Source organism: Nuphar pumila, chromosome 11 (assembly GCF_984573655.1).
Source record: "Nuphar pumila chromosome 11, dmNupPumi1.hap1.1, whole genome shotgun sequence".
Classification (NCBI taxonomy): Eukaryota; Viridiplantae; Streptophyta; class Magnoliopsida; order Nymphaeales; family Nymphaeaceae; genus Nuphar; species Nuphar pumila.
The window spans coordinates 22,274,340-22,286,557 of record NC_143259.1 but is presented as its reverse complement, the minus strand read 5'-3'; the positions used below and the strand labels follow the sequence as shown (position 1 = coordinate 22,286,557).

Below are 12,218 nucleotides of genomic sequence, written 5' to 3'. Positions count from 1 at the left end.
TGCACTTTGGTATTTGGAGGATATTTGTTCCTAAATGAAGGCTTGTGTTTCCTTACATGGTATCAGAGCTTGGTGGCGCTAAAGCTCGTTGGTGATTCACATTCAAGTGTTTGCGATCGTGGTAGTACTTTTGAAGAATCACATTCAAGTGCTTGTGTGATCCATTATGGTGATTGCTTGGTGGTGCTTCATCTCCATTTTGTGGTGGAGTGCTCGTGCTTCTTTTTTCACTCTCTATACCTATTTATTTCTCTCTCTTTACCTATCTTTCTCTTGTTCCTTCTAAAAAATAGACGACAAATATAATGTCACCATCATACTCATTAAACTCAATGATTCTATATAACATGGTCGTCAATTATGAATCATCATATTTAAGGGAAAGGGTTATTGGGACTAGTGGATGGATTTGATCTGAAACATAAACTAGTTCTCACTAAGGTAGAGAATGAGAAAGAAGTACCACATATGGAGGGTGAGAAAACTAAACTCATAGCTACTTATATAAGAAAAAGTGAAAGGAATGGAAGATGGAACATGTCAAGATCATGTCTTGGCTTATTAATAATATGGATATCAAAAAGTGTTCTACCCTTACTAAGTTTGAACATGCAAACAAGAATTAAGAATACCTCCATAAAAGGTATTCCCTTACGGATATTGCAGATGTGTGCAACATGCGCAATTTGCAAGATAAAATTCGGACAATGACCCAAGGGGATAAAAGTATTAGAGAATATTATAACAAATTATCCGAACTTTAGGAATAGTTGGCTCTTCTAGAACCAAGATGGCATTGTTTCGAAGATAAAGAACTTCGTCAAAAGCAAATGGATGTAGAGCATTTCTATCAATTCATTAATGGTTTGAGATCGGAATTCGAATCTACTAAATCGGCTCTTTTTTATAGAGGAAAAGTTCTCTCTATTGAAGACACTATATAAGAGTTGAGTATGGAAGAATATAGATTAAAAAAGCGTACTACCAAAAAATGAGGGTGACTGTCGTAGTTGTCTTTAGACCGGAAAACTACATAGTACTTACAAGTCACCCCATTATAGAAGACAATGCAATGAGTATGATAAGAAGAAAATTATTTGTCATTATTCACATGAACCGGGACATATCAAGCCCCAATGTCCCAAACTAAGAACATATGAGAAGAAGGTTGCTTCGGGTGGCCCTCCACAAGAGTCAAATGATATCACTACCTCTCTAGATTCAACCATTGGAAGCATGTCTCTGACTTAACTAGTGGAAGTTTTTAAACCTCTCTCCAAGGGAGGGTTTTCATCAATTGAAGTCGATGTTTCATCCTTATTGGATCCTAGTAAATCTCCTTGGCTTCTTGACTCAGGTGTCTCATTTCATATGACACCTAATAGTAGCATTTTATCCGAATGTCATAATAACTCAAGTGTTTCTAATGTGTTTCTTGTTGATGGTACACCTCTTGAGATAAAAAGAATAGGAAATTTAGAAAGCGCTTTTTCAAAACTCAAAGAAATTTGATATTCCAAAGGTTAGATGTATTCTAAATTGAATTTAAATCTTTAGTCTTTTCTCAAATTTCTGACAATGGATGTAATGTCTCCTCCTGATGGTTGTTGGGTGCAAGATCGTCAGTCAAAAAAGTTGATTGGGGAAGGACATAGAGAAAGAGGCATATATTACATGGACTTTTCGAAAATATCCAAAAATACATTTTCTTGTAATGTTCAGAAAATAGATTTAGATTTGTGACATAAAAGACTTAGTTATCCCAATATATCCAAAACTCAGTATTTTTCAAGTTTGAGAAAATTTTGTAATTCTGAATAATTTACTTGTAAAGATTGTAAATTAGAAAAATGAAGAGATTATCATTTCAAGAAAGATTTTTTGTTGCTTCTAGACCTCTTAAGTTAATACAATCGGATATATATAGGGCCCGGCACCTATTGTTTCTAAGGGTGGATATTCTAAACATGTAATTTTCGTTGATGATTTTTCTATGCATACTTGGATTTATTTCCTTAAGCATAAATCTAAAGTTTTCTTACACTTTCAAATATTTCACAATTTAGTCAAAAACAAATTCAAAAATTATATTTTATCTTTTATACTATTTCAGGAGAATTTTTATCAAAAGAATTTAAATAATATCTCAATCTACATGGCATCACACACCAAATATTTTGTCCTCATACACCACAGTAAAATGGTTTGGCAGAAAGAAAGCATAGACATTATAGAAACCACTAGAACTTTGTTTATAGCAGAGTTACCAGTCGAGGAAGCGGGAGCGGGAAGCGATACGAGAAGCGGGAGCGGGAAGCGAGGCACTTTCAAAAATTTAGGAAGCGGGGAAGCGTGGGACCACTTAGAAGAAAATTTTGAACCGTCTCGGAAGCGACCTAAGAAGCGAACCGGAAGCGACCTAGGAAGCAAACCGGAAGCGAGGGGGAAGCGAAAAAAATGGAAAAAATGGGGAAGCGAGGGAGAAGCGTGGGGGAAGCGTGTTTCCCATAAAAGGGAAGCGCGCTTCCCAAAAAAGGGGGACGCTTCCCCTCACGCTTCGAAAGCACGACGTTTCGCGCTTCCCCTTTTGCCTAGGCGCTTCCGGTAACTCTGGTTTATAGCAAACCAAGCACCAAAAGATTTTTGAGTTGAGGCTTCTTTAACTGTTGTTTATCTCATCAACTAAATGCCATGTTCATCTTTGCAAAATATATCTCTAGTTGAAAAAAATTCAAACTTGTTCCTGATTATTATAGACTAAGAGTTTTTTTTATGCAAATGTTTTGTTTTTACCAACAAGAATGACAACTTTCTTCTCGTGCTATTCCTTGTATCCTTTTAGGTTATGCAGATAACCAAAAAGGCTATAGGTGCTTTGATTTCAAAAATAGAAAACTTTATGTTTCAAGAAATGTGTCCTTAGAAAAGGAAAAAAAATGATTTCGAAAATTCTAAGAAAATAATTGAGTTTTATTTTTTATGGATTTAATTCCAAAATATGAGGATGATTGTGATTATTAATGTGATCTTGATGAAGATCATGAGGTTGGAAATGATATGGTGAATGAAAAACAACCCCATAATGATAGTGAACACCAATCCCATAAGAATAAAAACTATCTACAATATTCTAGACGAAAGGATCCCGAACCTCCATGTGCATATATATGTGTGACTTTGTTTGTATATATGTGTGAGATTTTGTAAATTTTTCTATAAAAGCACGAAAGCATGTCTAGTATCACTGAATATGTAATATGTTATTTATGTACGTATGTGATGTGCTTTTTTTATTTTTCCTATGAAAGGTGAAAAGTATGATTTTTTGTATATAAATAAATATATATACATATTCTGATTATGCTATAAGTGAAATATATGTGTGTGCGTGTTAAAATCAATTTTTCTATGAAAGGATGAAAGCATACTTTGTTGATTATACTAAATATATTAAATATAAATAAATATATATTCTGGTTATTTATTTTGTGAAGGCATGTGTATTTGTTTGATGAATTAAACATTTTATGTATATTTTTTATTTTTTAATTGGGGTGCCAACTAGCCTCACCTAGTCCTCAATTAGTCTTTTTAGGGGTTCACCGACTAGGCACCGCAGAACGCTTTTAAGTACATAGGTCTGTTAAAATGTACTCATCAATTATTGTAATTAGATATATTTTATATATATAAAAGATGATACATATACATATATGGTATATATGTATATGTATCATCCTAACTATATATATAATATATATTTTTCTATGTTAGCCGTAGGGGTAGTTTAGTCATTTTACGCATATTCCATTTTGGAATATGATTGTATTTTCTCCTTTTATTTTTCCTTTTTTATTTTTTCTAAAATTATTTTTTGTGGTTTGCGCCACATTGAAGAACTCCCCAAAGAGTCGTTGGGGAGCCCCCAACAGTCACAAATGTGACCGTTGGGGGCTCCCAACGACTCCTTTGGGAGCCCCCTATGTGGCTCCTCAAAGGCTTATAAATAAGGGCTTTTCCCCTTTGTATTTCTCACCTCTTGAAGGAGTTTTTGCTCCATTGTAATGGGTGTTACACCCTTTTTCTCTTCAATAATATTAACTTATGCCTTATAGGCATTTTTGCTCATTTTGTGGGTTTATGTGTTAGCACATTATGTGCTTGTGTTTTCCCCTTTAGTGGGTATATCCGCACTTCATGTGCATGTGTATTGGTTCATTATTGAACCTAATGTATTCAAAGTCGTTTCTTTACAAGGTCATGATATACTTTCAACCATGATTTTTGGTAATCAAACATGTTAAAAATTAGGTGAAGTGGGATATATTGCAATATAACCCAATATTTGCAGCTTTTGCAGTATTAAGGTATACCCAAATATACCCTTGTTCATTGTTACAAAGACAATAATATGCACTGCTGCATCGATCAACCGAAGCATCCAATCTAGCCAATATCTACTTTGAAGTAAGGAATTGGTAATCAGTCCTAGCAGAGAAATAATTTAACATAGAGGCAACAATATTCCAGAAATCACATGATATCAAACTATGAAAAAACGATGATCGCCAGACAAAAAATGTTCCAGATTATGATCACATAGTCCAGTTAGCAATAATATCCTAACCCCTCCCCACTTTAGCTGAAAAAGAAATGTATGGCCCACATGTAGAACATCTAAGGGTTCATTCGGAACAACCTTGCTTTACAATATCTGTCATAGCAGATGCAGACTCCCCTTCTTGCCCTGAAGAATAAATGAACAAAATGAAAGAGAAAATACATAAATAAAGTCCAAAACAGGTCTAGTGCTGATTATTCACCAAGCTGCACAAGAGATTACCGTACCCTCAAAATTTATAGGTATATAAACAAACATCAAACGCAAGCTCACATCATTCCTGGTCAGACTATACTCGGCAGTACCAGTGGAGACCACAGAAAAATCACTGCCATTAAGAGAGAGAGAGAGAGCAAAAAGAAGAGAAATGTTAAGCCAATACTTAAAAAAATATAAAGTTTGCAAATCAAAAAGGAATTTTAGCATTCAGCATTAATGTTTATTCCTATGAACTAATAAAGCAACCTATGGTACCCGGACACTCCATTTTTTCCTCCGTGCCTGTCTCGACATGTGTATCCCCATGTTGACACCCAGACATGCCATTTTACTCACCGTACGTACAAGTTTGTATTCAATTGATAATTTATAATTATATCTTCAGTTTATGACTTCATATTTTCAGTATATAATATATTTTACATATAGCATATATATTTAGATTATATTCAGTTTATTTGTATTTATGTGATATTTAATATATATATAAATATATATATATATAGTTGTATCCCTGTACCCACATTTTTTGAAATTGCCGTGTTGTACCCTCTGTACCCGCACCCACACCCAGGTGACATAGAAAGCAACATACCAATAAGGCATGTAACATTCCTTCACCCCTGGCTCCCCCCACCCCACCACACACACACACAAGCCTCACTTGATGATAATGAGACATTTTGTTGCTTTTGCACTTCCATGATACCAATGAATCACCTATAAAAACACAGAAACCCGTAGTTGAGTGTCTGTCATTGAGATCTCCACCCTAATCAGAATCAAAATATGCAATTAAATCAAGAGAGAAGAAAGAAGACAATAGAAGTCCCTTAGAAACAAATTTTTTTTAAATATCGAACAATTTTCATAATAGCACTCATATGCACGGAGGTAGTAGAGTGTTGAAATTGGCTGGTTGTGTGTATTGCATGAGAAGTGTCAAGTCTGATAATAGTTAAATAAGTCAAGGTACTAATCATTCGATAATACGGAGTGGGGTCATCTAAGGGTGTTCCATCATCTATCTTCATCTTAGATTTGATTACTTCAAGAGTGTTCACCTTTTTCTTATCAATAACTCCAGACCTGTCAATTATCTCAATAGTAAACTTAGATTGAGATAGCAAATAACCACGGGAAGAGTAAGCTACTTCAATCCCCAAGAAAAATCTAAGAAACCCTAGTCAATCATTTCAAAAATTTATTTAACATACTTAATATCATTCAAGATTGTAAGTATTGTATCGATCGAGCCCAAAGTAACACTGAATCGTATCGTAAGCGTATCGTAAATTTTTAATAAAAAATTCAAAAATAGCAAAAAATAGCAAAAAAAAACAGAAAAAAAAATAACAAAAATTCTAAAAAAATCATATCACATAAAACAATGATGAATTTCACAAAATACAACCATAAAATCACATATGAAGCATTTATGTCCCTATGAGCCGCACAAAACATCATCAAACATCAACTAATATAGAATCATAGATAATATTGCATGCATATCTAACAAAAACAATGAAAAATATCAAATATCTTGCAATTAAGAACATGCCACAAGACTCATACTTTTATATTACATAAACAAAAATATTATAGCAATAGTTGCACTCGATTTTCAATTTGTTTTCACTCATTACTTGAATGTGTCATTGTCGTGTCGGATCATCTTATGTCATCCTTCTTAGAGGAGTGTGGAGCCTGATTTCTACCTTGATATTAATCTTTAATTTTTGTAGATCCAACTTAACCCATTTTCTTGAGTGAAAAAATGGTGAATATGTACTTTTTTTACCTTAACCCACTTCTTTGGGTGAAAAACGATGGAAATGCACTTCTAATTGCATGTACAAATGGAAAAGTCGGACCTCAAAAGGTATTTAAAACCCAAAATGAAAAAAAAATAACTTTCGACTTTTTTAAAGTGTGTTGAAGGTGTACAGCACGATACATGGGTGTATCATACGATATATATCGTATTGCAAAACCCAAAAGTAACAATATGTATTGTACTGTATCGTGCGATACGATATGATACTTACAACACTGATATAATTTACTCCTTGTTTGTCTCCTCTCGTTGTGATCATGTCATTAACATAGAGAAGTAAGATGACGATACATGCATTAGATTTCTTAATAAACAAAGCAATGTCAATATAACATAAGGTATAACAAAGTTTAAGCATAACAAAACTAAATCGGTCATATCAGGCTTTAGGAGCTTGTTTAAGACCATACAGTGTTTTCCTTAAGTGAAGCACTTTGCCAACAGAACCCTATGTCCAGGTGATGGATCCATATAAACTTCTACCTTCAATTCACCAATGAATAAGGCATTCTTAACGTTCATTTGGTAAATGGGCCAACATCAAATGGCAGCTATATCTATAAGGGTTCTAATTGAGGGCATCCTAGCTATTGGTGCAAATGCCTCATCATAATCAATTTCATACTCGTGTGAATAACCTTTGGCCATTAATCTAGCCTTATGTCTTTTCAAAGTTTCATCACTCTTGGTTTTTACCTTAAACACCCATCTACATCATATGGTTTTTTTTCATTAGGAAGATCTTTTAATTCGCAGGTATTTGATTTTTCTAAGACACCTATTTCTTCATTCATAGCACTTACCCATTCAAGATAATTCTTAGCTTGGTTATAGGAGGAGGGTTCAAAGTAGGAGAAGAATTTGGCTAGACAAGCTCTACATTGAGTAAAGGTTTCGTAGGATACAAATCTATCAGGAAGTTCGTGTGTCCTTTCAAAATTTTTAAGTGTTTGGTTCTTGATTTTTTATACTAAAATATTTTTCTATGGCATTAGGCTATGTCACAGGGATTCGGCCAGACAGGTGCCGCACCCGCGTCGATGCGATGCGACGCAGGTGCGGCACCCGGTGCAGTCAACCCGTCCCTGGGTGTGGTCAATGCACCCAGGGTCATTTTGGCCTATTTTTGAATTTTTTTTTAATTTGCCTTATGAAATGGGCTGCGGAATTTTTAAAAAAAAATATTGGGGTGGGGGTGTTGTGTGTGTGGGGGGAGGGGACTGCCCCCCTATAACCCCCCGCCAAGGGGGGCCCCCCCTGGACCCCCGCCCACTGACCGCGCAGCGGGACCCGCACTGGAGGGAACCCCAGACCCCCCCCCCCTTCTGTATATATATATATATATATATATATATATATATATATATATATATATATATATATATATATATATATATATATATATATATATATATTTTTTTTTTTTTTTTTGCCGCACCCCTGCACCCAAGGTTTTTGAAAGTGTCGCACCTGCACCCGCACCCGCACCCATGTGACATAGGCATTAGGATGTCACGATATCGGTTTGTGTCATATCATTAACAACATCATTGGTGTTCAATAATTCATCATTATATTTAAGAAATAATTCTAGAAAAGAATAATCATTTTCTTTCATAAGCATATTTAGATCAAATAAACCTTCTTGATCTATAAAGATACTGGTCCATGAAATATAGTTATTTTTAAAATCATAGCATCTAAATCATTAACAACATCATTGTTGTTCAATAATTCATCGTTATATTTAAGAAATAATTCTAGAAAAGAATAATCATTTTCTTTCGTAAGCACATTTAGATCAAATAAACTTTCTTGATCTATAAAGATAATGTTCCATGAAATATAGTTTATCATTTTTAAAATCTAGCATCTAAATCCTTTTTTGTTTTCACCATAACCAAAAAAAATACAAAAAATGGCTCTTGGAGAAGGTTTGTCATTTTTATTTGAAAGGACAAAGCATTTGCACCCAAAAGTCCTTAATCTAAAATAATCATGAGTGGTTTTATAAAGTTTTTGTATGGAGAATTGTTTGAATTTTGGTTGAAGGAAGTCAATTTATGAGATATAAACAACAGTAAGCGCAGCTTCAGCCCAAAAATGTTTTGGAACATGTTTAGAAATAAATAAAGTTCTAGTGGTCTCAATTAATGTTTCCTTTAATCCAAACCATTTTGTTGAGGTGTATTTGCACATGATCTTTAGTGTAAAATGTCATGATTTTCTAAATAATTTTTAAAGTCATTTGACATAATCCCCCCCCCGAATGAGAACGAAATAGAAATATTAATTTTAAGAAGATTTCTAACATGCAACAACAACAACAACAACAACTACGCCTTCATCCCAAAACAATTGGGGTCAGCGATATGAACCAAAAAAGAAATTCATTTTGGGTCTTCCACATGAATCCTTTTCCTCCAATCATTTCTATCCAACGCCATGTCCTCGGTGAGGTTCAAAGCATTCATATCCTTTCCTATCATCTCCATCCAACATGATTATGAAAAAATTTAAAAGTTTCAAAAACTTCATATTTGTGCCTAAAAAAGTAAATCCAAGTGAAACGAGAGTAATTATCCACAAAAATCACATAATAAGTGTATTGTCCCTTAGAAGCAACAGAAGCAGGACCCCTGTACATTTCAGTGAATTAATTCAAGTGGTTCGGAAGCAAAAAATGTTCTCTCATTATAAGGAATTGCTTTCATTTTCCCAAGAATGAAGTCAGAACATTGAATTTTTTTATTACAAAATTTTCTCAATTGAGATACACTGGATAACTTAAAAATGCTAAAATGACCTAGTCTTTTATGCCACTAAAAAATATCCAACTTTTGTACATTGAAACAAAAAGTATCTTTGGGAATGATCAACCGGTCTATGAAGTAGAGATCTTGTTCTCTATGCCCTTCCTCAATCTGCTTTCCAAACTAGAGATCTTCTTCAATCTTCTTTCCAAACTAGAGATCTTGTATCAAACATTGGTTAGATGTGAATATTCAGACTTAGAATACTACAACCATGATGATCCGTAATTCAAGAAATTAAAAGAATATTCAAATTAACTTTTGAAACAAATCAGACTTAGAAAAGAAAAGCTTGGATTTTTAAAATTTTCAATTCCTATGATATCAAGAGAGGATTCATCTGCGATAAAGACATTAGATCTACTTGAATAACCACTATGGTTGGATAACACATAATTATTGAGGGTCATATAGAAAGAAGCACAGGAATCTAAGAGTCAAAAGATCTTACCTGGAGGTGAAAAAGAGACCATGGCACCGTTAATAGAAGATGAGCTTTTGATGAGCAGTTGAAGAGCGTCCACTAGTTAGGACAAAGACATGCTTCCAACAAATTTTGGATCTCTATTAGTAGTGTATTTGTCTTCTTGAGAAGCTTCTAGAGTAGCTACTCTTTTCCCATTCTTTTCCTTGAATCCAAGGCAATAAGGCTTGATGTGCCCCGATTTTCCACAGTTATTTCAAATGATTTTGTTCCATCGTATCTCCCATTAATGCTTCATTGCCCCCATAAAGTTATTTCTATTGAAATGAAGAAGCTTATAAAAGTCAGTGTTGGGACCAGGTCTAGAAGCGGACAACACATTATTTTTTATTTCCTTTGATTCGGTCATAAATTTTACCTTTGTTTCTTCCATGCAAACTTGAGCTAAAATTTCATGCAACGGTGGAAGCTCCTCTTTCTTAATGTGGATAATGCTTCCCCGAACTTGCTAAAACTCGGATCTTAGGCCTCTCATGAATTGAAAGAATTGCTCTTCAAGGATTTGATTTTTCCCACGCCGAGCATCGTTGGGAGTATCCCAAATTGGCTCCATCTTAGCCATTTGGTCCCATAATCTTTTGAGAGTTTCATAATACTCTTTAACACTCTTTTCTCCTTTTTTACAATTATGAATTTTGTTTTGCAATCCTCATTTATGGGCAGCATCGTTTTGAGTGTATGTTAGTTTGATAAAAACCAACGCTTCATCGGCCCTCTCAAACTCCAATATATTTTCTCACATTTCTTCACACATACTTCCCATAAATAGGGATAAAACTTTTGCATGTCTAACTTATAATGCTTTAATGGCCTTTTTTGTAGTCCAAATGAGTTTTTTCTCTCTTGTTGCCCTTAAGGATTTCTTTTTTGGTAACTCCACGTTCCCCACAAATGGATTTAGTGAGAATAATTGAGGTTGTGGTAAGGAGCCATCAACATATTCCCACAAATCTTTGTCAATCAAAATCCTCTTAAAAGTGGTTGCCCACGTATTATAGTTTTTCCCATCAAATTTGCCAGGAACAACTATAACCACTTCTTTTTTGGCCATCGTATCAAGAGAGAAGGGAGAAGAGAAAAAGGTAAAGAGAGAGATAGAAGAGGCGAAGAAGAGGTTGATGAATTGCTTTCCAAAGCAATGAACACCAACACTCATTCCTCCATGTACTTTTGAGTAGATGCTCCTTCACTTTCTTCGGTTCCAAGATGCCTATAGCTATGGTACCATGTAATGAAATACAAAAAGAACAATAAGATGTCTCTTATGGGCTTTACAAACTCACAAAAGTGTGCATAAACAAGGACCACTTATGGGTCAAATACAAGAACATACACAAGGCCACTAATGGACAAGAGACAAGAGGTAAAAAAATATAAATCCTTATTAGAATAATTTCTTAAGAGAAGCATACATTGAGAGGAGGGAGAGATCCCCTTTATATACAAGGAGGCTCAATAGAGCTCTTGGGATCAGTGTTATCAAAAACGCGCCTTAAAGCGCAAAAGGCGTGCCTCGACTTGAGGCGCGGCCCTCTGTGCCTCAAGGCGCAAGCCTGAGGCGCAAATATATATATATATATATATATATATATATATATATATATATATATATATATATATATATACACACACAAGACTTCTGAGACATAATCAAAAAGATTTTTGTAGGTTAATCTCATATATTTTCCAGTTATTTCAGTTATGTAATAAGTTTCATAGTATATTGCTATATTTTAACTTTTGTTGGTTAATCTCGTATATTTTTCAGTTATTTCAGTTATGTAATCAGTTTCTTAGTATATTTTAACTTTTGTTGATTAATCTCATATATTTTCCAGTTATGTAATCAATTTTTAGTTACTTTTATATGTTAATCTCATATTTTTTAGAATAATCTCATATATTTTAACTTTTGTAGGTTAATCTCATATATTTTCCAGTTATTTCAGTTATGTAATCAGTTTCTTAGTATATTTTAACTTTTGTTGGTTAATTTCATATATTTTCCAGTTATGTAATCAGTTTTTTAGTTACTTTTGTTAGAATTTCCACCTTTACCTGTATTGAGAAAGGAGAGAGAGAGAAACGAAGAAGAGAATGCAAGAGGGGTCTGCGGCTGTCATGATTTCTATGTTAAAGAAATTGTGACCTAACTTTATATTTATATTTGGATGTACAACATGGGTCTAGATCTATTATAATATCCAGACCTGAACAAAAGTAACATCCAAAAACGATCTTTTG

The 12,218-nt window shown here is 34.0% G+C and overlaps 1 protein-coding gene across 1 annotated transcript in view; it reads right to left on the bottom strand.

Moving 5' to 3' along the window:
• Positions 1-12,218, bottom strand: part of AIR9 (Outer arm dynein light chain 1 protein) — a 64,163-nt gene that overhangs the window by 26,472 nt on the left and 25,473 nt on the right. The window contains exons 15-16 of the mRNA XM_089981282.1: positions 4,849-4,949; positions 4,700-4,747 (exon numbers count right to left, since the gene is read on the bottom strand). Coding sequence (XP_089837408.1) covers positions 4,700-4,747; positions 4,849-4,949 — 149 coding nt within the window. The remainder of the gene's footprint in view (positions 1-4,699; positions 4,748-4,848; positions 4,950-12,218) is intronic.